Here is a 22,433-nt window from a genome sequence, read left to right as displayed (position 1 = left end):
AGGTTCTGTCCTACAGGCACTATTACGTTGTGTTGACACTAGACTCTTCCTTCCGACCTCATCTTGCCTGTTCCTAGTTTTGGGTTTCCTTGAGAACTTCAAGTTTATTCTTAAGCTGAATTAATGTTGTCCATCGATGGCAGAAAAAGATAACAATAATAATCGTTGTTGTTGGATTATCTCAGTTACCTAGTTTTGGACCTTTTGAAATAGTGCTATTTGGATGTTATTTTAATGTCACTATTGAAATACACTCCAGCAGACAATTAGAACTCTTCTGAACACACTGCTATTTTGCTGTTCACAGATGAAAACTGTTTGATTTTTTAAAATGCTATTTGTTTTGGGGCATCGACCTATGAAGATCTTTTGCCCCTACTTGCACCATATGTGAGGAACCTGCGTGCATTATGTAAATGGCGGAAGTGTACAGTGTTGAATGTGAGGAAAGGAACATTAAGGACGACACAAACACCCAGTCCCCAGGCCACGGATATTAATCATTTAAAATTAAAAACCCCTGACCCAGCCGGGAATCGAACCCAGAGCCGCCGGGTGACAGGCGGACGCGTTGCCCCCTACACCGCGGGGCCGGACAAACTGATTATGGGATAGAGGGTTGACAGGATGATTTCAGACACTATTACTTTAACTATATGCTTGCGGTTTGTACAGAACCAACATGGGGCAGTGCTGAGTCTGAGGAAACAGAATGATGATTTGACATGTCCTTTGGGACCATACGTGGTGAATAAAAGGTGTATACTCTTTGGTACATTTTTCTGACTTAAGTGCTATTGCCATAAGTGACTACTACTTTTTTTCTCTCTCTCTTTCACAGGGGAGTGCTTCACTTGTCTGTCCAGCACGATGGCTGATTGGACAGGGCCTAGACTTTCCAGCCTCTGATTTGATTCCGGGCTGGGTCATTGGATTTTGATAAACCCCTTGGCTTGTGGACAATGTTTGTGCTGGCCGCAATATTGCTGAAAATTACCAGTCACACAAAATACTATCTTCCATCACAATAACATGCAGTTTCCCATACATGGCAAACACCATTCACCCTAAACATCACCCTTATAAATGCTCCATCCAGATGTAATAGCTGCAAAAAAATTAATGTTAATCACTTTTCTAAAGTGAAGATTACAATCCTTATTTAATTTCAGTGACATTCTGATTACAAGATGTTTAAAAGGGCCTAAAAATCTAAGTCTTCATCCCCTGATAGTGTAAGATAAAATGATAGATAAAAATTTAAAATAATCAGTGGATCTAACTCACAATGCCTTGCTTTTCTATGAACTTATTAAAAGATACCGTAAATTAAAATATAATAAATTTAAATATAGCATCATTCTTAAAACTAAAATAATGTATATTACTCAACTTAAAAATAAATAACTAAAATATCCTTCATAAAATGAATGACGAGGTCTACTGGCTACTCGTTATCTCATAGGAATGATGGAGATAGTACTTGGACTTTTTAGAGTACAGTGTGTGCAGAACGTGTGAATGACTTGTGTAAAATAAACAGCCTACACAACAAGATGTACTGTCTACCTTGAGTTGCCACATTTCCCCAAGCTTCCAAAATCACACTGTAAAAACAAATCTTGTACCAATTCTAACGTAAGGACTGGAAGTAGTAACTTTGACTGGACCTGCAAAAACTCACCTACAGGCCACTGAAATCAAGTTCCTCCATACTTGTTTCCAAAAGAGACAAGAAGAGACAAAATGAAATGAAATCCACAGTCTGCTTCCGGTCATTCGACCAGGTCAGGAATGGAACGAATGAAGCACCCATCTAGTGGTGAAGATAGGAATTGTGCCGGAAGCCGAAGCCTGTCGCACTCCTATGGGGCAACAATTAATGACTGACAGATGAAATGAAATGATACTGGAGAGTTTAATGGAATGAAACATGACGAGGAAAACCGGAGTACCCAGAGAGAAACCTGTCCCGCCTCCGCTTCTTTTAGCACAAATCTCACGTGGAGTGACCAGGATTTGAACCATGGAACCCAGCGGTGAGAGGCTGGCGCACTACTGCCTGAGCCATGGAGGCACTGAGAGAAAAAATAATGAAAATATCTGGCAACAACTCAGGTTGGACAAGAGTCTGTTGGAAATCTTAGAATTAAGCAGATTACAATGGTATGGACATGGCTAGAAATAAAACCCCATAAGGATTCTCTGAAAGGAATGTTGTTGGCAAGACGCCCAGAAGGAGGCTTTGTGATGGTTGGGAAAAGCATATTTTCAAAGACCTTGCCAAACGTGATGTAAAGTGGCAGCAAAAAAGTGGAATATCAACTGTGGATGGACGAGATGAACTGGAGGAGGCTCATAAATACTGACATCCGACTTGTTAATACCAATATAGTTGGTCTGTTATTGGACATTATAAATTTTCCAACTAACTCATTCCTGGTTGTCAGTGTTTTGCCCCAGAGTGCTAAGTTGGGCTTATCAGTTGATAAATAGCACACTTACCAAGACACATGGCTAGTGCTTACCGTGGAGGCCACTGCGTAGGCTACTTGGTGCCACTGGCAGTGCCAATGCACTACGAGAGACTTAGTCTCATTTTCAAAAATGGATGCCTGCCTGGCCATCAGGTGATATAGATGTTGATTCCCATAGGGAAGCTGAAATATTTGAGCAGATTGAGTAAATTTACAATTCCAATATAGTTGGTCTGTTATGTGATGTGCTGTCTCAAATGGTTCATTTCCCCTTCAAGAGAAGGAAGTAATGGAAAATTCTTTCTGTAATGGCTTCCCGTTACTTGAGGTAGCCCGATATTGATCTTACTTGACGGATGCTGAACATGTAATCACAAAGTTTATACAAGGAGTAATTTTAATACCACCTATTTAATACAAATTTATTCCACTATAGTGTGGTTAAATACACATAGGAATTATCAGAAATTTGAAGGGTACATGTTTCGCCCACTATTTATTGGGCATCATCAGCCTCAATCAATCTTAAAACAAACATGGTCTAAGGAGTCATAATAACTTACGTAAAATGTATTGATGAATATTTACAAGTGTTAATACTGTGGATGCAAAATGTTGACAGTACAAAAATATTGAATAAAACAGAACTATACTAAAATCACTTTGAAAAATTGAAATGTTCATCTAAAAGTAATAGTCACACATTGTTTTTAAAAAGTAATCCATGTCTGACACTGAAATGGACTTTTTTGATGAAAAGCTTGGACAATATATATTACATTAGGAAAACAGAATATAAAAAATAAGGCGTGAACAGGATAAGAACAAGACGGTTAAAAGAGACAGTATATGCTCATGTTTGAGGCCAATATTTAAAATAAGGATGGAAATAAGTAGTTAAATTGAAGGTGGTATAGTTTAAGACGTCTTGGAAAGTTGGATAAAAATCGTGGTATGTTGTGAAGTGCTAAAAAACATCGAAGCATTTGCCATAAAACGATGCTAAAATATCAAATAAAAGAAGGTGGGCTGGACGACAATTTCGTGTAACCAGAAAATGGTTTGTAATGCTGAACATGTGTTATATGATGATACAATGCTATTTTGTTCCTTGCTTGAATGATGATGGCGATGATGATGATGATATTATTGGTTTTATGTCACTAACTACTTTCTTTTTTTCTGCAAGTTGCTTTACGTTGCACCAACACAGGTCTTATGGCGACGATGGGATAGGAAAGGCCTAGGAGTTGGAAGGAAGCGGCCATGGCCTTAATTAAGGTACAGCCCCAGCATTTGCTTGGTGTGAAAATGGGAAACCACGGAAAACCATCTTCAGGGCTGCCAACAGTGGGGTTTGAACCTATCTCCCGAATACTGGATACTGGCCGCACTTCAGCGACAGCAGCTATTGAGCTCGGTACTAACTACTTTTTATGGTTTTTGGAGACATAGAAGTGCTGGAATTTTGTGCCAATAAATCTACCGACATGAGGCTGGCGTATTTGAGCACCTTCAAATACCACAAGAAAAATATTGACAAGGTTATGCAACATAAACAATAATGAACATATATACGCATGGTTTAAAGTGATTTGATAGAATCTGAGGATGATTTTACAGAATTAAACCCGCCTAGTTACGTTAAGAAGGCCAGTGTCTTAACAGTCTGAACCACTCAACCCAGCAATGAAATAATATATAGATATAATATATGAATAGTAAAATATAAGAGGATAAGCACAATGACAGATTAGCAAGGAGAAAAGTAGAATGCGATAACTTTTTTGGAGGAGAAGGGGAGAGGAAGTGTTATACTCACCCCCTGCATGACCATGGCCTCTTTTCACACTATTTTTATTTAGCACTTAATGAAATGCGGGGAGGCTATTCTGACGCTAAATGTCTGGAAAGTATGGGTTAGGTTATTTGTATCTGTAGTAAATTCCTTGAATTTAGGCAGTGTTCTCGGCACTCAAGACTTTTTAGTAGGTTATTATTCATCATTAAAAATTATGTCTTACGAGATACTCCATGATTCAATTCCTCACTTTTATTTCAACAAAATCATCTTCATGAATTTACTTTTTAATACACAACAAGATAAATATACGATGACCAAGCAGCACTTCACTCCCCTCTCCACAAACTGGCTTCAGTCTAAACATAGTCACTGGAGATAACTGACAAATAACAGCTTAAGAAGAGAAAACTTTCTCAAAGTTACTAAGGTGACAGTGGAGGACTACTGCAATAATAATTTGTCTCACTTGTTCATAACGTCACCAATTCACAATTATTGACAAGGTTACCACAACATAAACAATACCGTACCATGCATGGTTTAAAGTGACTTGACAGAATTTGAGGATGATGTTATAGAATTTAACATGCCATTCTTTCACTTTACAAAGGTGAAAAATGAGAGTATCCTCCTAATTCAATACAATAAATATTCCGTTCTTAGACGGAGTAAACAAATTCAAACATGTTTCGGCTCGTTTGAGCCATCTTCAGTGAAAAATGAGGGGAGATTTGAAATAATTTACATAAAATAAGTTGAAAAAATGCTAAAAAACATAATGGAGGAGCAAATGAAAAAACAAATAAAAGAGAGCCTAGACGGAAACAAAATTAGCACAAATATACAATATTTACATCAATATGCAGAGCAAAAAACAACTCACTGCGACAAAATTCAGTGAAAAGGTGTTAATTTAAAATAATAATGGAAACTAAAAACTGTGTTAACCTAAGAAAACAAAGGAATGAAAAAAAAATGATGCAGATGGAAATGAACAATAGTAGCACATGGTGAGGTTGTGGACCTCATAGTTTACAAAATATTGTTTAGTAACAATGTTTGCTCCCACTCCCCTCCTGACCAATTTAATGTGATGGGTTTCTACAAGGATGATTTTCGACAGTGATTTCAACCTGTTTGTTATTGTTACTAAACAATTAGTCTTGCAACAGCTGTACCAAGCGTTGTATAATTTTATGTCATGACTGTATTTCGCAAGCAGTGTCCGAGCCGCGCTGAGTGAGCGAGTATGGCAACAGTGGAAGGCAACAGGCCCATAAGGCCTGTAGTCTTTTCTTAACTCTGGATGAGTCAAGTGACTAACTTGAATAACTAAGAAATTATGAATGTTTTTCTACAAATCTGCAGTTTTATGAAAACTAGAAGACCTGTGCTGCTTTGCAGCATTCATTATAAATACGCCAGATAACATGTCCTGATATGCCTGTCATAGTCATATTGCATTGTCTGCCCTTTTCAATGGTTTTATCAACATTTACTAAGGAGCACGTTATGATAAGTTGCAGTTCGTAGTCAGAATTCATCCATTCTGATGTCATCGTGCCATCTGTGGGGTAAAAATAATGCATTGGGTTTGTGTTTGAGTCATCGGTCAGTGGACTGGTTTGATGCTGCTCTCCATGCCACCCTATCCAGTGGTAACTTTTCATTTCTACGTAACTATTGCATCCTACATCTGTTCTAATCTGCTTGTCATATTTATACCTTGGTCCACCCCTACAGTTCTTACCACCTAAACTTCCTTCAAAAACCAACTGAACAAGTCCTGGGTGTCTTAAGATGTGTCCTATCACTCTATCGCTTCTTCTCGTCAAACTTAGCCAAATCTATCTCCTCCCACCAATTCAATTCAGTATCTCTTCATTGGTGATTCGATCTATCCATCTCGCTTTTAGCATTCTTCTGTAACACATTTCAAAAGCTTCTACTCTCTTTCTTTCAGAGTTGGTTATCGTCCATGTTTCACTTCCATACAATGCCACACTCCACACGAAAGTCTTCAAAAACATCTTTCTAATTCCGATATCAATGTTTGAAGTGAGCAAATTTCTTTTCTTAAGAAAGCTCTTCCTTGCTTGTGCTAGTCTACATTTTATGTCCTCCTTACTTCTGCCATCATTAGTTATATTACTACCCAAGTAACAATATTCATCTACTTCCTTTCCTAATCTAATATTTCCTGCATCACTTGCCTTCGTTCAACTGCACTCCATTACTTTTGTTCTGGACTTATTTTCATCTTGTATGGAGAGAGTATTTTCAGAAGTTGCTGAACACGAGAACTAATGACAGTCATTTGAAGGACCACCAGGAAAAGCAAATTAGTTGATGAAGAAATGGATAAAGAAATTACAATGAATGAAACTGAAATGACAGAAAGCAAAATGAAGAATGGAAAAACTGCTGGAATAGATGAAATTTCAGTGAGATGATACAGGCAGCTGGAGGTGTAGGCCTGCAGTGGACATATCGAGTTCTCAGGATTGTCTGGGAGAATAAGGAGGTCCCTGAGGACTGGCAAAAAGGAATAACCATCCCAATTTTCAAGGAAGGTGATAAGAAAGTATTGAAGAACTACAGGGGAATTACTCTGATATCCCATGTTGCTAAGATAATGGAGTGGATACTGGAAAGTAGGATAAGTTGAAGGTTGAAAATTAGATACAGGAAAATCAGTTTGGTTTCGGAAGTGGAAGGTCAACAATAGAGCCCATATTCATTATGAGACAACTAATGGAAAAGCAATGGGAGTATGGGAATGATATGGTGATGGCATTCATTGACATCGAAAAGGCATAGGACACTGACCCCAGGACTAAAGTTTGGGACAGTCTGGTGCAAAAAGGAATTTGACAGAGTAATAAAAATGACCATGGCAATGTACAAGGAATGTTGTAGTTGCATGCAAACACAAGTTGGCAGGACAAGTTGGTTCAAAATCACTAGTGGGCTGAGACAGGGAAGTGTTCTATTACCAATCCTGTTTACAATAGTAATGGATGGCATCATGAAAACAGCAAAAGCAGCATATGGAGGAAGAGAAAGGAACACGTTATTATTTACAGATGATATTGTGATTTGGGGAGAAGATGACATGAATGTTCAAGAACAGTTGGATGTGGTGAATGGGAAGATCGAAGAATGTGGATTGAAAATAAGTGTAGAAAAAAGTAAAACTCTTGTTATGACTAGACGGGAGAAAGAAGGGAAAGGTCAGATTAGACTTGCAAACAAGCACCTGGAAGTAGTGGAGACGTTCATATACCTGGGGAGTGAATTAATGGAGAATGCTCGACTGGATGCTAAAATCAGTAAGAGGATTCAAGCTGGAAGCTGTTTTTTACAAGCGTAAGAAACATGTTATGGGACAAAGATGTGCCAATGGAAGCAAAGGAAACTATGTACAAGATGGATTGCATACCCATAACAACTTATGGAGCAGAAACTTGAACAATGACAAAGAAGGATGAAAGTCTAATAAGGCAGCCGAAATGAAGTTCTTGAGGAGTGTGGTATAGAAGAGCAGAAGAGACAAAATAAGGAATGAGAAAATATGGGAAGAAATTGAAGTGGAAAAAAATGAATGATAGAATAGAGAAGAGCCGAATAGGATGGTTTGGGCACATAAAGCGAATGAGTGATGAAAGAATGCAAAAAAAAAAAAGGGGGGGGGATGGGAAATGCAAATGCAAGGAAGGAGAGGCTGCAGACAAACACGACTGAGATGGAAGGACACAATCCAACGCAGTATTTGAGAAAGAAATCTGGACTGGGACACAGTGTTGGAGGAGGAGTGCTTGAAAGACCGAAGAAGGTGGAGAGGTGCCATATTCGCCCCTAGCCAGCTAGAGCTGGATAATGGGAAATGATGATGATGATGATGATGATTTTCATCTTGTACGCATTACCCATACCATTTAGCAACTTCGAGATCTTCTGCAGTCTTAGATAAAATAACAAAATCATCGGCAAATCTCGAGGTTTTGATGTCCTCTTCTTGGATTGTGATTCCCTTTCCAAATTCCCCTTTGATCTCCTTTACTGCCTGTTCTATGTAAACACTGAAAAGGAGGGAGGGGGAAGGGGGGACAGATTGCAGCCCAGCCTCACTCCTTTCTGGATTGATACATCTTTTTCAAAGCCCTTGATTCTCATCACTGCAGACTGATTTTTATACAGATTGTAAATAATTCCTCGTTCTCGGTATCTGATCCCAATCAATCTTAAATAGCTTGGTTCAATCAACATTATCAAATGCCTTTTCTAGATCTACGAACGCTATGTATGAGGGCTTGTCCTCCTTAATTTGATCCTGTAAGATCAGGTGTAAAGCCAGGACCGCTTCACGTGTTTCTACATTTCTTCTGAAGCCAAACTGATCTTCTCAGCTCCAACTTGTCTTTCCATTCTTCTGTAAATAATAAGTGTTAAAATTTTGCAGGCATGAGATACTAATTGGATGGCACTTATCCTGTCTCATACATCTTACACACTAAATGGAATATCCTTGCCATGCTGGTTTCTTCTATAGCAGTCAGTAATTCAGAGGGAATGTCATCAATTTCAGGTGCCTCATTCCTATTTAGGTCTCTCACAGCTCTGTCAAACTCTGACCTCAAAATTTGGTGTCCCATTTCATCAGCATCAACAGCCTCTTCTTGTTCCAGAAATAAATCATTTACATCTTTACCTTGATACAATTTTTGGATATGTTCCTGCCATTTTTCTGCTTTGTGTTCTTTCCCTAGAAGAGGCTTTCATCTGAGCTCTTAATATTCATACACATACATTTCCTTTCTCCAAAGGTTTCCTTAATTTTGCTGTATGCAGCATCTACTTTTCCTAGGACTATACAACTTTCGACATCCTTGCACTTCTCCTTCAGCCATTCTTCCTTAGCTACCTTGCACTTCCTATCCACTTCATTCTTTAATCGCCTGTATTCTTTTCGGCCCTCTTAATTTCTAGCATTCTTGTATTTTCATCGTTCATCAATCAGGTCTAGTATCTCCTGACTTATTCACTGATTCTTAGTTGATCTTTCTTTCCTTCCTAACATTTCTTCAGCAGCCCTACTAACTTCATTTTTCATGACTATCCACACTTCCTCTATTATGTTTCAGCCTTTTCATTTATTCCTTGTGCAACATGTTCCTTTTAAACAAACCCTCACACTCTTTTCTTTCAACTTGTTTAGATCCCATCTCCTTGCATTCCTTCCATTCTTCAATTTCTTCAACTTTAGATGGCATTTCATGACCAACAAGTTGTGGTCAGAGTCCACGTCTGTTCCTGTAAAGTTTTGCAACCCAACACCTGGTTTCTGAATCTCTGACTAATCATAATGAAGTCTATTTGATACCTTCCAGTGTCCCCAGGTCTCATCCATAAGTACAGCTATCGTTTGTGGTTTTTGAACCACGTATTAGCAAGGACTAAATTGTGATTGGGGCAGAATTCAACCAGCTGACTTCCTCTTTCGTTCCATTGTCCCGATCCAAATTCTCCTACTGTATTACCTTCTCTTCCTTGGCCTACCACTGCATTTGTCTCCGATCACAATTAGATTCTCATCACCTTTCACAAACTGTATTAAATCTTCTATATCTTCATACATTCTTTCGATTTCCTCATCATCCGCTGAACTAGTAGGCATATAGACCTGCACTATCATGGTGGGCATTGGTTTGGTGTCTATCCTGATGACAATAATGCTTTCACTATGCTGGTCATGGTAGCTTACCCGCTGCCTATCTTCTTATTCACTATTAAACCAACTCCTGCATTTCCCCTGTTTGATTTTGCATTGATAATTCTGTAATCGCCTGATCAAAAGTCGTGTTCTTCCTGTCAACATACTTCACTTATACCAACCACATCTAACTTTAGTGTATCCATTTCCCTTTTCAGATTCTCTAACCTACCACAAAGATTAATTTTTTTTTTTTTTTTTTTTTTTTTGCTATTTGCTTTACGTCACACAGACACAGATAGATCTTATGGCGATGATGGGAAGGAAGCGACCGTGGCTTTAATTAAGGCACAGCCCCAGCATTTGCGTGGTGTGAAAATGGGAAACCACGGAAAACCATCTTCAGGGTTGCCCACAGTGGGGCTCGAACCCACTATCTCCTGATTACTGGATACTGGCCACACTTAAGCGACTGCAGCTATCGAGGTTGGTGATTCAAACTTCTAACATTCCACGCTCCTATTTGCAGAATGTCAGTATTCATCTTCCTGATGATCGCCCCCTCTCCTGAAGTCCCACCTGGAAATCCAAATAGGGGACTGTTTTGCCTCCAGAATATTTTACCCGGGAGGAAGCCATCATCAGTACATCATTCATACAGAGAGAGCTGCATGTTCTCGGGAGTTAGTTACGGCTGTAGTATAACATTGCTTTCAGCCATGTAGCAGTATCAACACAGCAAAGCCATGCTGAGTATTATTACAAGGCCATATCAGTCAATCATCTAAACTGCTGCACTTGCAACTTCCAAAATGCTGCTACCCGCCTTTCGATGAACCATTCGTTAGTCTGGTCTATCAACAGATACCCATCCGATATGGTTGCACCTGTGGTTTGGCTATCTGCTTCATTGGAACGCGCAAGCCTCCCCACCGCGGCAGTGTCAACTGTTCTTGCATAGGCTGAGTGGACCTTGAACCAGCCTTCAGATCAAAGTAAAAATCCCTCACCTAGCCAGATACTGAACCTAGGGCTTCAAAGTAAGAGACAGGTGCTCAACCCCTTGACCGTAGGGTCAGCATCTTCAAATTCATTTCATCTAAATCTAAAGCAAACTCTTATTAACACAATTCAAAATAAGTTCTCTAAAAGTGTTTACACACCAAATTTGCAGGGGAATAAAATCCATATATTCGCTTTTTTATCCTGCAGTTCTTGATGTAAAGCATGGTATTGTGTCGTAGAAGGCAATGGTACTTTTAATCACAGTTCTTCTATATAGTGTCTTGTGGGCTCATAGGTTAGTCTTGAAGGAGTGTTTTTTTGCCAGGCAGAGAACTGTTTTAAGATTCATGGTCTTCCCTCTTTCAAGTGTAGCTAGGTTATCCTTTGATAGCTGTTCCAAAATAATGACTAAGGCGTATGTCACGATGGGGTGTTTGTTAAATTAGTTTTAGTAATGTTTTACGTACTATCGCTATTAAGCAGGTTCACCAACAGCTGATGATGACCTTTTTACAGGTCGAAACCGGTACTGTTTCAATGTAGATAACTTCAAACATTTTGTAATAAAGTATTGATTAGGTGGAAATCTCATTCTTCATACTTGCATTGGGGTGTGTTTGTGCGAAGACTTTTTTCTCTCAGCAGCGTGCAAGTTATTAGGAACACTCTGCCATCTGATAATTATATTTGGAAGCTGTGAAAGGTTAGAGAATCAAGAGAGTATCTAGCAGGGCATAGTATTCTTCTGTGATCAGATAAAGTGTATACTCTCTGGCTTAAGAGGTACTGTAGTAATCAAATATAACTGCTTGCAATGACATTACTAAGGATGAAAATCACATATATCAGAAGATTAATGAAAGTGTTAGTCACTGAGCAACCTGCCTAGTACAGATTATACTGTGGGTTAGGGTAAGCCTTCGCCTGCAATTATTGGAGTGATCATGTAATGATTTGATTTTATGATTACTCGAAGTTGACTGAACTTAGAGGCCTATCAATGTCTCATGATTCACTGGCAGGTAATTCCAGAGAGAATAAAACCACCATAAAGCAAATCAGTCCAGTAGAACGGACAGATGAATTTGCCAAAGCTTTTTTAAAAGTAAAATTTAATATAAAGATGGGCTTTTATCATAGAAGTGTAACTATCAATTTCAACTAGGGGTAATTAAGGGCAGTGCAGTTTATAATATAGCCAAAGTATGGAGCGACTGAGAGAAGAGGAATATGGGTCAGAACAAGCATCCTGTGTATAGAGGCTAAAAGGTTAAAAAAACCTCTTTGAAGGAAGGAAGGAAGGAAGGAAGGAAGGAAGGAAGGAAGGAAGGAAGGAAGGAAGGAAGGAAGGAAGGAAGGAAGGAAACAAATTCTCTACTACAGTGATGTTGGAATAAAATGAAAATACTATTTTACAAAGAAAACACTCACTCTGAGGCGGAGGCTCCACCTTGTCAAGACCAGGTGTCTTTCCAAATTTCATATCTGTGCTCTGTCCATTCTGTGTAGAGTGTAGCATATCACATTCCTCATCATCCGATTCATTTTCATAATCTTCACTGTTCAGTGAATCACAATAACCCCATTCATTCTGAAATATAAAAAAGAAGATAAAAGAACTAAGGAGGAAGGAAAAATCATATAAAAGTAATAATGGAAGCAAGCAATCTTACTTTTCTAGATTTCTCATGAGGAACCCATCTGACTTCAAGGTTATGAAAGTACAACAACGTTGTTGATATCATTAAAGCGCCATCCAATATCTATTTCAAGTGCACAACATTAGCTGCTAATGGAAGAACTTGTCAAGACGAGAATAATGAGAAGTTTACATCTAGTGGAACGAAAAGCATCTGCTTCTGTATAAGAAAATTTATTGAGGATACCAGTTACATTTTAAGAAATGTCTTAATTACTAGAATGATATGTATTATTTAAAGGGGTCCAAAATCCAGGTTACCGGCCCCTCATAATGGTACTAATAACTGTTAAAGCAGAACCATGGTGTTCCTCTTATAGTGGTACTAATCACAGGCAAAATAGATTTATGGTATTTCTCACATGGTGGTAATAATCACAGGTAATGTAGACCCATGGTATGTCACACACAATGGCACTACTCGCAGGTTCAAACCCACTGCGTTTCGCACATAAGGGCACCACTCACAAGCAACGCAGACCAATGGTGTTCCTCACATAGTGGGATTAATCACGGGCGCTGGTATTCCCATGATCCAGTAATCGGGAGATAATGGGTTCGAGCCCCACTGTCAGCAGCCCTGAAGATGGTTTTCCATGGTTTCCCATTTTCACACCAGGCAAATGCTGGGGCTGTACCTTAATTAAGGCCACGGCTGCTTCCTTCCTATTCCTAGGCCTATCCTATCCCATCATCGCCAGAAGACATATCTGTGTCGGTGCGACGTAAAAAATAAAAAAAATAAAAAAGGTATTCCCATGGTGTTTCTCACATAATGGTACTACTCTCAGGCAATGCAAACCAATGGTTTTCCTCACAGTGGTACTAATCACGGGCGCCAGCCAAACCCATGGTGTTTCTCACATAGTACAGTAGTACTAATCACAGGCAACATAGATTCATGGTGTTTCTCATAAAGTTTAACTACTCATAGGTAACGCAGACCCTCCTTGAACACAGTGGAACCGACCATTGGAATACACATGATGACACTTATCACAAGCAACATCTAGACCTGTAGTGTTCCTCACATAATGGTACTGCTCCTATATAACACAGACCCATGGTTTTCCTCGCAAGGTGGAACTAGTCGCAAGTAACGCCTACCCATGGTGTTAAAACATGTTGATTCCCATAGGGAACCTGAAATATTTGTTCCGAATGAGTAAATTTGTAATACCAATATCGTTGGTCTGTTATTGGACATTATAAATTTACCAGCTAACTCATTCCTGGTTGCCAGGGTTTTGCTCCAGTGTGCTAAGTTGGGCTCATCAGTTGGTAAACAGCACACCTACCAAGATGCATGGCTAGTGCATACTGTGGAGGCTACTGTGTAGGCTACTTAGAGCCACCGACAGTGCCAATGCAATAATGTCCAATAACGGACCAACTGTATTGACCCATGGTGTTCCGCACGTAATGGTACTAATCACAAGTAGTCTCATGGTTCTCTTATCCCTTGGTTGCCCCTTTTAGTTGCTTCTTACGACAGGCAAGGGTATACCATGGGTGTAGTCTTTGTCTGCATCCCCCACCTACAGAGGATAGGGAGAGAAAGAGAAAAAAAAGAAAAAGGGACCCAACTCTTTGAAAAATGAAGTACAGAACGAAGAAAGACAAGGGCCATGAAGGGTGTGAAAATGAAAGACTCCCTAGGCCTCGAATACTCAAATACCCCTGAGGTCAGAAAAGAACAAGAGTTGACCAAGGGAGGTCAGACAGGATAGATGAAAGTGAGGAGCCTGGCACAAGTAAATGGAAGCAATGCCAGGACTCAGTCGAGGGCCCTGTGGTCACCAGCCCATGCTCCCAAGTTGAGAGCCCCTGGGGCCTCTTCTAGTTGCCTCTTACGACAGGTAGGGGATACCGTGGGTGCATTCGTCTGTGCCCCCACCCACAGGGGGTGAGAGTCACAGAAAATAAATGGTGGTTGGTACATGTGGATTTGACAGCATGGAAGGAATACCTTTGGAAGTACGGCTGTTTCACCATCTGTTACGTAAAATATACCCAAGGCACCACTGATACAAGTGTTTGATTGACTATACACCTACAGTTGAACATGTGCTGTAAAACAACCTTCTTGGCCAGTATAGCAGTGAAATTCAAATGGAGCATATACTGTATATATATATATATATACACACACACACACACACAGTATATGTTTCTGCCCACGAAGAGTTAAGTGATCACTACAGAGGCTCATTCTTCATTCACTACACAGCCTGTTTTGATCATTCTGTGAAACCTGACGATGACCTGTTTGTGAAATGTAACTTCTATCTACTGTAGATCACCATATTTAGACACAGACTTTTCACATACCCAGAAGTACACTTCCCATTGATCTCACATGGACAAAAGTTTCCATTGTCAGGTAATATATATTTTTTCTTTTGCTTCTGGTTTAACACTGCACCAAATCAGTTAAGTCTTCTGCTGACTATGGGATAGGAAAGGGCTAGGACTGGGCAGGGTGTGGCTATGACTAAGGTACAGCCCCAGTATTTGCCTGATGTGTAAATGGGAAACTTTGGTAAAAAACATCTTCAGGGCTGCCGACAAGTGGGTTTGAACCCAACATTTCTTAAATGCAAGCTCAGAGCAACATGACCCAAACTGCAAACGCCAACTCACTTGGTCAGCTAATACTCTTCATGTGAACTGGATACCGAGGAGTGTTTTCAACAATATGAACAACATCGTGCTTTCCCAATCCTGACGTGGGAAGGATTCTTCAATAGATGTACAATTAGATGGATTTTTCCATAGAATACTGATCAAATTAGCTTATCCTCACACTCAGGGAGTCAAATTTCCATTACTTCTGAAAATACATTCATTCCTCTGAGTCTTATCTATTAACATTTCCAGCTGTCTTCCAAAATAATTCAAAGAGTTAGGATGTAGCCACTTTACTCCACAACAAAGAATTCTACTCTGTTTATCCTCCAGCAGCCAATGTTCATAGAGAGGCAACTCCTTTTCTTCCTTACATCCCACAAACAATTCTACAGCAAGTAGAACATGTCTTTATTATGCCAAACTCTACAAAGGACAGCTAACAAGGAATAAACTTAATGCAATTTGGAGGGAAAAAAGAAACTGGAAAGCAATGAACTCCTATATATATGAAGACCACTGTCTTTTTTGCCAAGGGTTTTATGTTGCACTGGTTCATGACTGTTCATAATGATTCAACTAAAGATGTTCTACACCAAACCGAGGTTTGATGATGCTTGTTGTTTTAAGGGGCCTTACATCGAAGGTCATCGGCCCTAAACTGAAGTTTCTTACCTGTGACATTTATAGACATCTGGGAACTCTCCTCCAGAAGATGTATCCTGCATTATGAATTTTAGTATAGTATTGGGATATTTAACCTTATTCTTCCAGTAACATGTGATAAAGTTAAGCAATTCTAAACACTAAATTGAAGAGACAACACTTGTGTGTAATAAACGGTTTTGTGTGATTCCTTTGTACAAGCCCAGTAGTAGCAGCAGTAGTAGTAGTAGCAGCAGTAGTAGTAGTAGTAGTAATGGCAGCAGCAGCAGGTGCGTACGTAATTTACTGGCTATGTAAACGACCAGCTGTTTGGACACGAATACGAAAATTTTTAGCTGATGAGAAATTATGAGATTGTCTATGACATTACCACTATGTATGATGAAAAAATCATCACAAATTCGCACTGAATGATGTAGCGATGCTGTGAGTTCATTCAACACACCTGTCAAGTGGGCTGAGGAAAACAACAAAACAGCAGCTCAAGTTTTAGTTTTAAAGAGATTGCTAGAGAAAGTTCTAAAAACCTCTTTAAAAGTAAAACAACTATACAAAAATTAATAATTTTATTTTCCAGGATAGAGTGAAAGATAAACAGAGAGGGTAAAAGAAGCAGTGAAAAATGAGCACGGCGATCATGGATTAGGGATAGAATGGAAGGAAATGAAAAGAAGGTGCAAGAAAGAAGTGAAGAAAAGCTGGGGAGGATTTTCATGAGAGCTGGAAGAGGATGTGTACAGCAGTTAAAAAATGCTATATGGACTTTTAAGAAGGAAGAGTCTACACAAAGCAGGTGAAAGGGAAAGAAGGAGCGAGAATAACACAACCGTGGGAAATGAGGAAAAACTGAAATGACTTAGATGAACTCTTGAATGTGAGAAGGGGCGTAGATGAGATGATAAGCAGTGTTTTTTTTTTTTTTTTTTTTGCTAGTTGCTTTTATGTCGCACCGACACAGATAGGTCTTATGGCGACAATAGGACAGGAAAGGGCTAGGAGTGGGAAGCCGTGGCCTTAATTAAGGTACAGCCTCAGCACTTGCCTGGTGTGAAAATGGGAAACCACGGAAAACCATCTTAAGGGCTGCTGACAGTGGGGTTCGAACCCACTATCTCCCAGATGCAAGCTCACAGCTGCGCGCTCCTAACAGCATGGCCAAGCAGACTGTGAGGAGACTGAATTCGAGAATGAAATCACAAAGAAAGAAGTAGAAACTACTGACAAACAAATGAAACTGGGAAAAGCAGCAGGATTGGATGAATTGCATGTGGAAATGATAAAAGCAGCAGAACCTGTTGGTCTACAATGGCTGTTAAGGCTATTTAGATCTATCAGGAAAGAAAAATCAGTACTAAATGACTGGATACAGCAGTGTCCAGATGTGGGGGAGAACAGCATGGTTTTGGTATTGAAAAGTAATACGTCAAGGAAGTGTCCATGTCACCACTGTTATTCGTAACGGTTATGGACAAAATTGCGAAGGAGACAAAGGTAAAATAAGGGGGCAGGGAGCTGAAGGTAATGCTGTTTGCAGATGATATTGTGGTGTGGGAAGCAAATATAGAGGAAGTACAAGGGCAACTCTACATGTTGAGTGAGATTATTGAAAATCATCATGGAAAAGAGTAAGACAATGGTGTTGACGAGAGAAGAAAGGGAAGGAAAGGCACAAAACCTTTAAAATTGGGAGATCTTCAAGTATTTGGAAAGCGAACTGATGCAGGATGCAGGGCTGGACATGGAGACCAGTAAAAGGATTCAACAAGGAAATGTATTCTACCAGAGTGAGAGCAACCTGATGTGGAGGAAGGAAGTACGAATGAAGTGTAAAGAGGTTATGTATAAGATGTACCTACAACTGCCCAATATTGACATATGCAGCAGAGACCTGGACAGTAGATAAAAGAGAATAAAATTCAGGCCAGAGAAATGAATTTTTTAAGAAGTATGATAGGAAAGATGAGAACAGACAGAGTAAGAAATGCAGACGTCAGGAAGGTAATCAGAGTGGAAAAGCCTTACTGCAGAATGGAGAGAGATTGGATGGTTTGGATGTGTTAAATAATAGGATGGAAGAGGTAAGAATGCTGAAGTAAATGGAGACCCAGATAGGAAGAGGGAGACCTAGACTAAAGAGGCTTGAAATGATCAAGAATAGTGTAATTAGAAGAAACCTGGGTTGGAGCACAGTTATGGCAGAGCAATGGAGATTGTGTAGAGGAAAATGGAAAAGTGCCATGCACCTCCAAACCTGGCAGAAGTTGGACAAGGGAAATGGATGATGATGATGATGATGACACTCGAAGGATTTTATTAACAAACTTTCAAAACACAAAGAAAGGACTGTTAACATTTTAAACACTTGGGAGGAAATGTAACCGATATTGTTCATTAAAAAAACTGTATACAAATATTTACTTGGAATCACTAAGAGAGTGGCTAGTTTTGCTTTCGTCTACATCCATGTCACTCTCCGAATCATTTCCCATTTTCACACCAGGCCACAAAGGCCATGGTCGCTTTCTTCCCACTCCTATCCCATTGGCGCCATAAGACCTATCTGTGTCAGTGCGATGAAAAACAAACTGTAAAAAAATAAAATTAATTTTAACAATCCACATGGGAAATCACAATTTTCATGAAGCTCTTGAAGATGATCGCTTCTGATATGTTACTCCAAGCCTGAAAGATCCATTAAAAGATCAGCTGGACCGACAGGCACTTGAGCTTATCACTGAGTATATACCAAATAATAAATAATGTTATTTGCTTTACATCCCACTAACGGCTCTTACGGTTTTCGGAGATGCCGAGGTGCTGGAATTTTGTCCCGCAGGAGTTCTTTTACATGCCGGTAAATCTACCGACATGAGGCTGACGTATTTGAGCACCTTCAAATACCACCGGACTGAGCCAGGATCGAACCTGCCAAGTTGGGGTCAGAAGGCCAGCGCCTCAAACGTCTGAGTCGCTCAGCCCGGCTGAGTATATACCAATTTCCCAGCAGCCATCCAATCTGAATAACTTCACCACAAATGGTGTTTAAATGATTTGTTCACTGACATGCACAAAAATTTCAAGATCGGTGTTAGACCAGCCAGAATCACAGCAAGATCAATTTTTATAGATCTGCGCACTTTTTACAACATCAACAAGGTGGTCTCTAAAGCTGTCCAGCTTTTGGAGCAGTGTACCAGGTCTTTGGTGCTACACAGAATGTATCCAGTCGCACATCACTTTCTCGTCCATCCAACCTTTTACCTGAACACGTATGTGAATATCAGTCGGGAACATGATATTCTTTGATAATGTCTTGGATTTAAACATAACATATGGAGGTAGTTTACAGCCATCAGAAATAATGATCAACATCACTGGACAATGTAACTTTTTGTTGCCATTCTTCTCAGAAATAGTAGTGTTGCTTGAAATGTATAAAATACGTAGGGGTTTGGTCAATATTGCCAATCTGTGAGAGGAGGTTTGGGTTCTGCTGCCTTAACCCAATCACATGCTTGTGAAACTCTAACTTTATCGGTGCAATCTTTAGACAATTTTTGGCACAAAAATGTTTTCTGACGCAATGACAGGTTATTACACTGCATAAACCAACTGATCCAACTGTGACTTGCCTTGATAAGTTTCCTGGAATCTTGCGGGAACACAGAATTTCCCATGCTTTTAGTTGTAACACTTAGTGCGAAACACTGCAACCATTGTTCTACCTCTCTAACGTGTTTCAGTAATGCTTCCAAAACACCTGGGAATTTACCCTGTTTTGGGCCATGAAGAATATGCCTGGATGAACAATGATTTTTAATTCACTTGTTACTTTTTCCAATTCCTCACTTGTTTTTCATGAATAGAAAACTCACAGCCTGCTGCTCTAATGCCATTTTCTTCTACCAACCTGTTTTTCATGAACTGTTACACAGTTGTTGAGTAAATTCTTTATTTTTATTTTTAGAATTTGCTTTATGTCGCACCAATACACAGAGGTCTTACAGCGATGATGGGATAGGAAAGGGCTAGGAGTGGGAAAGAAGCGACCATGGCCTTAATTAAGGTACAGCCTGCTGTGAAAATGGTGTGGCATAATTAACGTAAAATATACATATATATAATTTGGGATCTGTACATTATATGAGACATATAATTTAATGGCGTGTCTAGATGGCACGGTTTATCATCTATAATAAATACTTTGTGCGCTTGGGCTCTGTGTTAGTACAACGTAATCTTACGCCATCTGTGAGCGAAACTTGGAACTTTGATTGTGTACTGACTCTGCTCTCCAGAGAGCTCAACCATTGCTAGACTGTGCAGCTGTGAACGGCCTACCTTGGAAAATGTCTGTCGACCGTTAAGAGTTGCTTGTGAGCGGACACTTCTTGTAGCCATGTGTCGCTTACCAACTTCTAACACAATAAGAGAAGCATCTGGCATCGGTTGAAATGGGTAGTAAACCCCATTACGGGACGATTATGTATCTCTTTCTTCAGTGATAATATTTTGAGACTCCTGTAAATATTTAAATGTATTTTAATACTTTCCTGTGAGTGTTCCTAGTCATAGGTCAAACACAGTGAGTTTCCTGGCATATATAGCATCTATGTAAGCACTCCTTTTATGATTTACTCCTCTTTATGTTATTTTACCTGAATGTGTTACATACTATCCACTTCATATCCATATCGACTATATGATCCAATTAATTGAAGGAACAAGAATCCACCTGTTCCTTCAATTAATTACCTGAATGTGTCGTTTTAATTTATTTGGTGTGCTTCTTGTGATCTGAATACTGTCTTGGTATTTGTGTGGGACGACGTTCAAGCTTCAAGTGGGTGCCGTGTGTATGTGATGCTACTGTTGTCCGGTAACTTTTGAAATTTTCCTTTGCATTGCTAAATTTAATTTTCCCCTTGGATATATTTGTTTTTCTGTATATTTGGTGTGTGTTTTACAGTTTTATTTCCTGGATGAGTGAATGGTTACTAACAGATCAGATGTAAGGCTTTTCAGGCGTTTGCTCTATTAACCAGTGTTTTGTCTTAGGTCTGACACTAGACTCATCAGAGTGGGATGTGTCAAACCCTACCCACTGACGCTGGGGTGTATGCAGGTGAACTTATCAGAAGCCCATAATAAGCGGCACAGTCTGATAACTGCATACGGGAGATAAATCTCCATTGTGGAGATTTATCGGGCAATAACTTCATTGTGGAGATTTATCTCCCGTATGCAGTTATCAGACTGTGTGCCTCTTATAATGGGCTTCTGATAAGTTCACCTGCATACACCCCAGCGTCAGTGGGTAGGGTCTGACACATCCCACTCTGATGAGTCTAGTGTCAGACCTAAGATGAAACGCTGGTTAACAGAGCAAACGCCTGAAGAGCCTTACATATGATCTGTTTTTGACACGCTCTATTGGTGAAAAATATCTAATTCCCTCCATGAGAACTTAGAATTTTCCATTGAGTGGTTACTATTTTAAATTTATCGCGGGACATTGCTGTGTTTTTTTCACCTGTGGCTGTGCTTATTTTTCAGTTGTCATTCTGATCCGATTTATTTGTGCATCTTTACGTATGTTTCGTCTCACTCGTGCCCGTGTATTGACCTATGTACTACGTAAGCACTATTTACCACAGTTTTTTAAAATTATTATTATTATTATTATTATTATTATTATTATTATTATCATCACTATATTAAATTTCTTGCATATTTAATTCACCTTGGTTTATATATTTAGGATGAGGGTGGTATGTTTTGAATATCACTGTGCGTGATTTATTACATTATAGTTCTCGTTAAGTGGGTTTACCGCTACATTAATTTAAAAAATGTAAGATTCTAAAGTAGTAGTTTGTAACATAATGGGCTTTCACTGAGGATTTTGGACACCCCAAGTGTAAGGTATTGGATGTTCATTGTTCTTATCTCTTCTTCTGATTGTTGTGCCATCTTATCATGACTTGGCAGTTACGTAACTGATTATTATTGTCTTATCTGGCATTGTGTCGAGTTCTTGAGAGGCGTCGTTAACGTAATAATGATTGTTTTTCACCTTGAGGCAAGAACGTGTTTGACTCTCTTGTTTGTTACTTGTACTGCCTCGTTCTCTAACTCATTGACTACGGGTTGTAAATTTGTTGATTTCTTTTGCCTATGGCGGTGTTCGCGGTTTAAATTTTAATTTATTGGAGTTTATATTTTCCGACTTTGTGCGGGCTTGGTGTTAAACATTTTCGTCAGTATATGTTTATGTTTTATTGCAAGGGATGTGTTGTGGAACAATGTTAATGTGGGGATTTCAGGTGAATGATCCTTTCACTGGGGACTGTCAGAAGCCTTTCTTAAGTTATTCAATCCATTTTTCATTCTTAATTAAATTTTAATATTCTATTTAACCTAGTTCTAGTAACTTGTTAT

At 39.3% G+C, this 22,433-nt stretch overlaps 1 protein-coding gene across 1 annotated transcript in view; it reads right to left on the bottom strand.

Moving 5' to 3' along the window:
* The window catches only part of LOC136857219 (mitogen-activated protein kinase kinase kinase 7), a 168,383-nt gene that overhangs the window by 68,993 nt on the left and 76,957 nt on the right, over positions 1–22,433 (bottom strand). Inside the window, exon 9 of the mRNA XM_068225255.1 lies at positions 12,431–12,590. Coding sequence (XP_068081356.1) covers positions 12,431–12,590 — 160 coding nt within the window. The remainder of the gene's footprint in view (positions 1–12,430; positions 12,591–22,433) is intronic.

This window comes from Anabrus simplex, chromosome 1 (genome assembly GCF_040414725.1).
Source record: "Anabrus simplex isolate iqAnaSimp1 chromosome 1, ASM4041472v1, whole genome shotgun sequence".
In the NCBI taxonomy this organism is placed as follows: domain Eukaryota; kingdom Metazoa; phylum Arthropoda; class Insecta; order Orthoptera; family Tettigoniidae; genus Anabrus; species Anabrus simplex.
The sequence above is the reverse complement of the archived record's forward strand: the minus strand, read 5'-3'. Positions and strand labels throughout refer to the sequence as shown.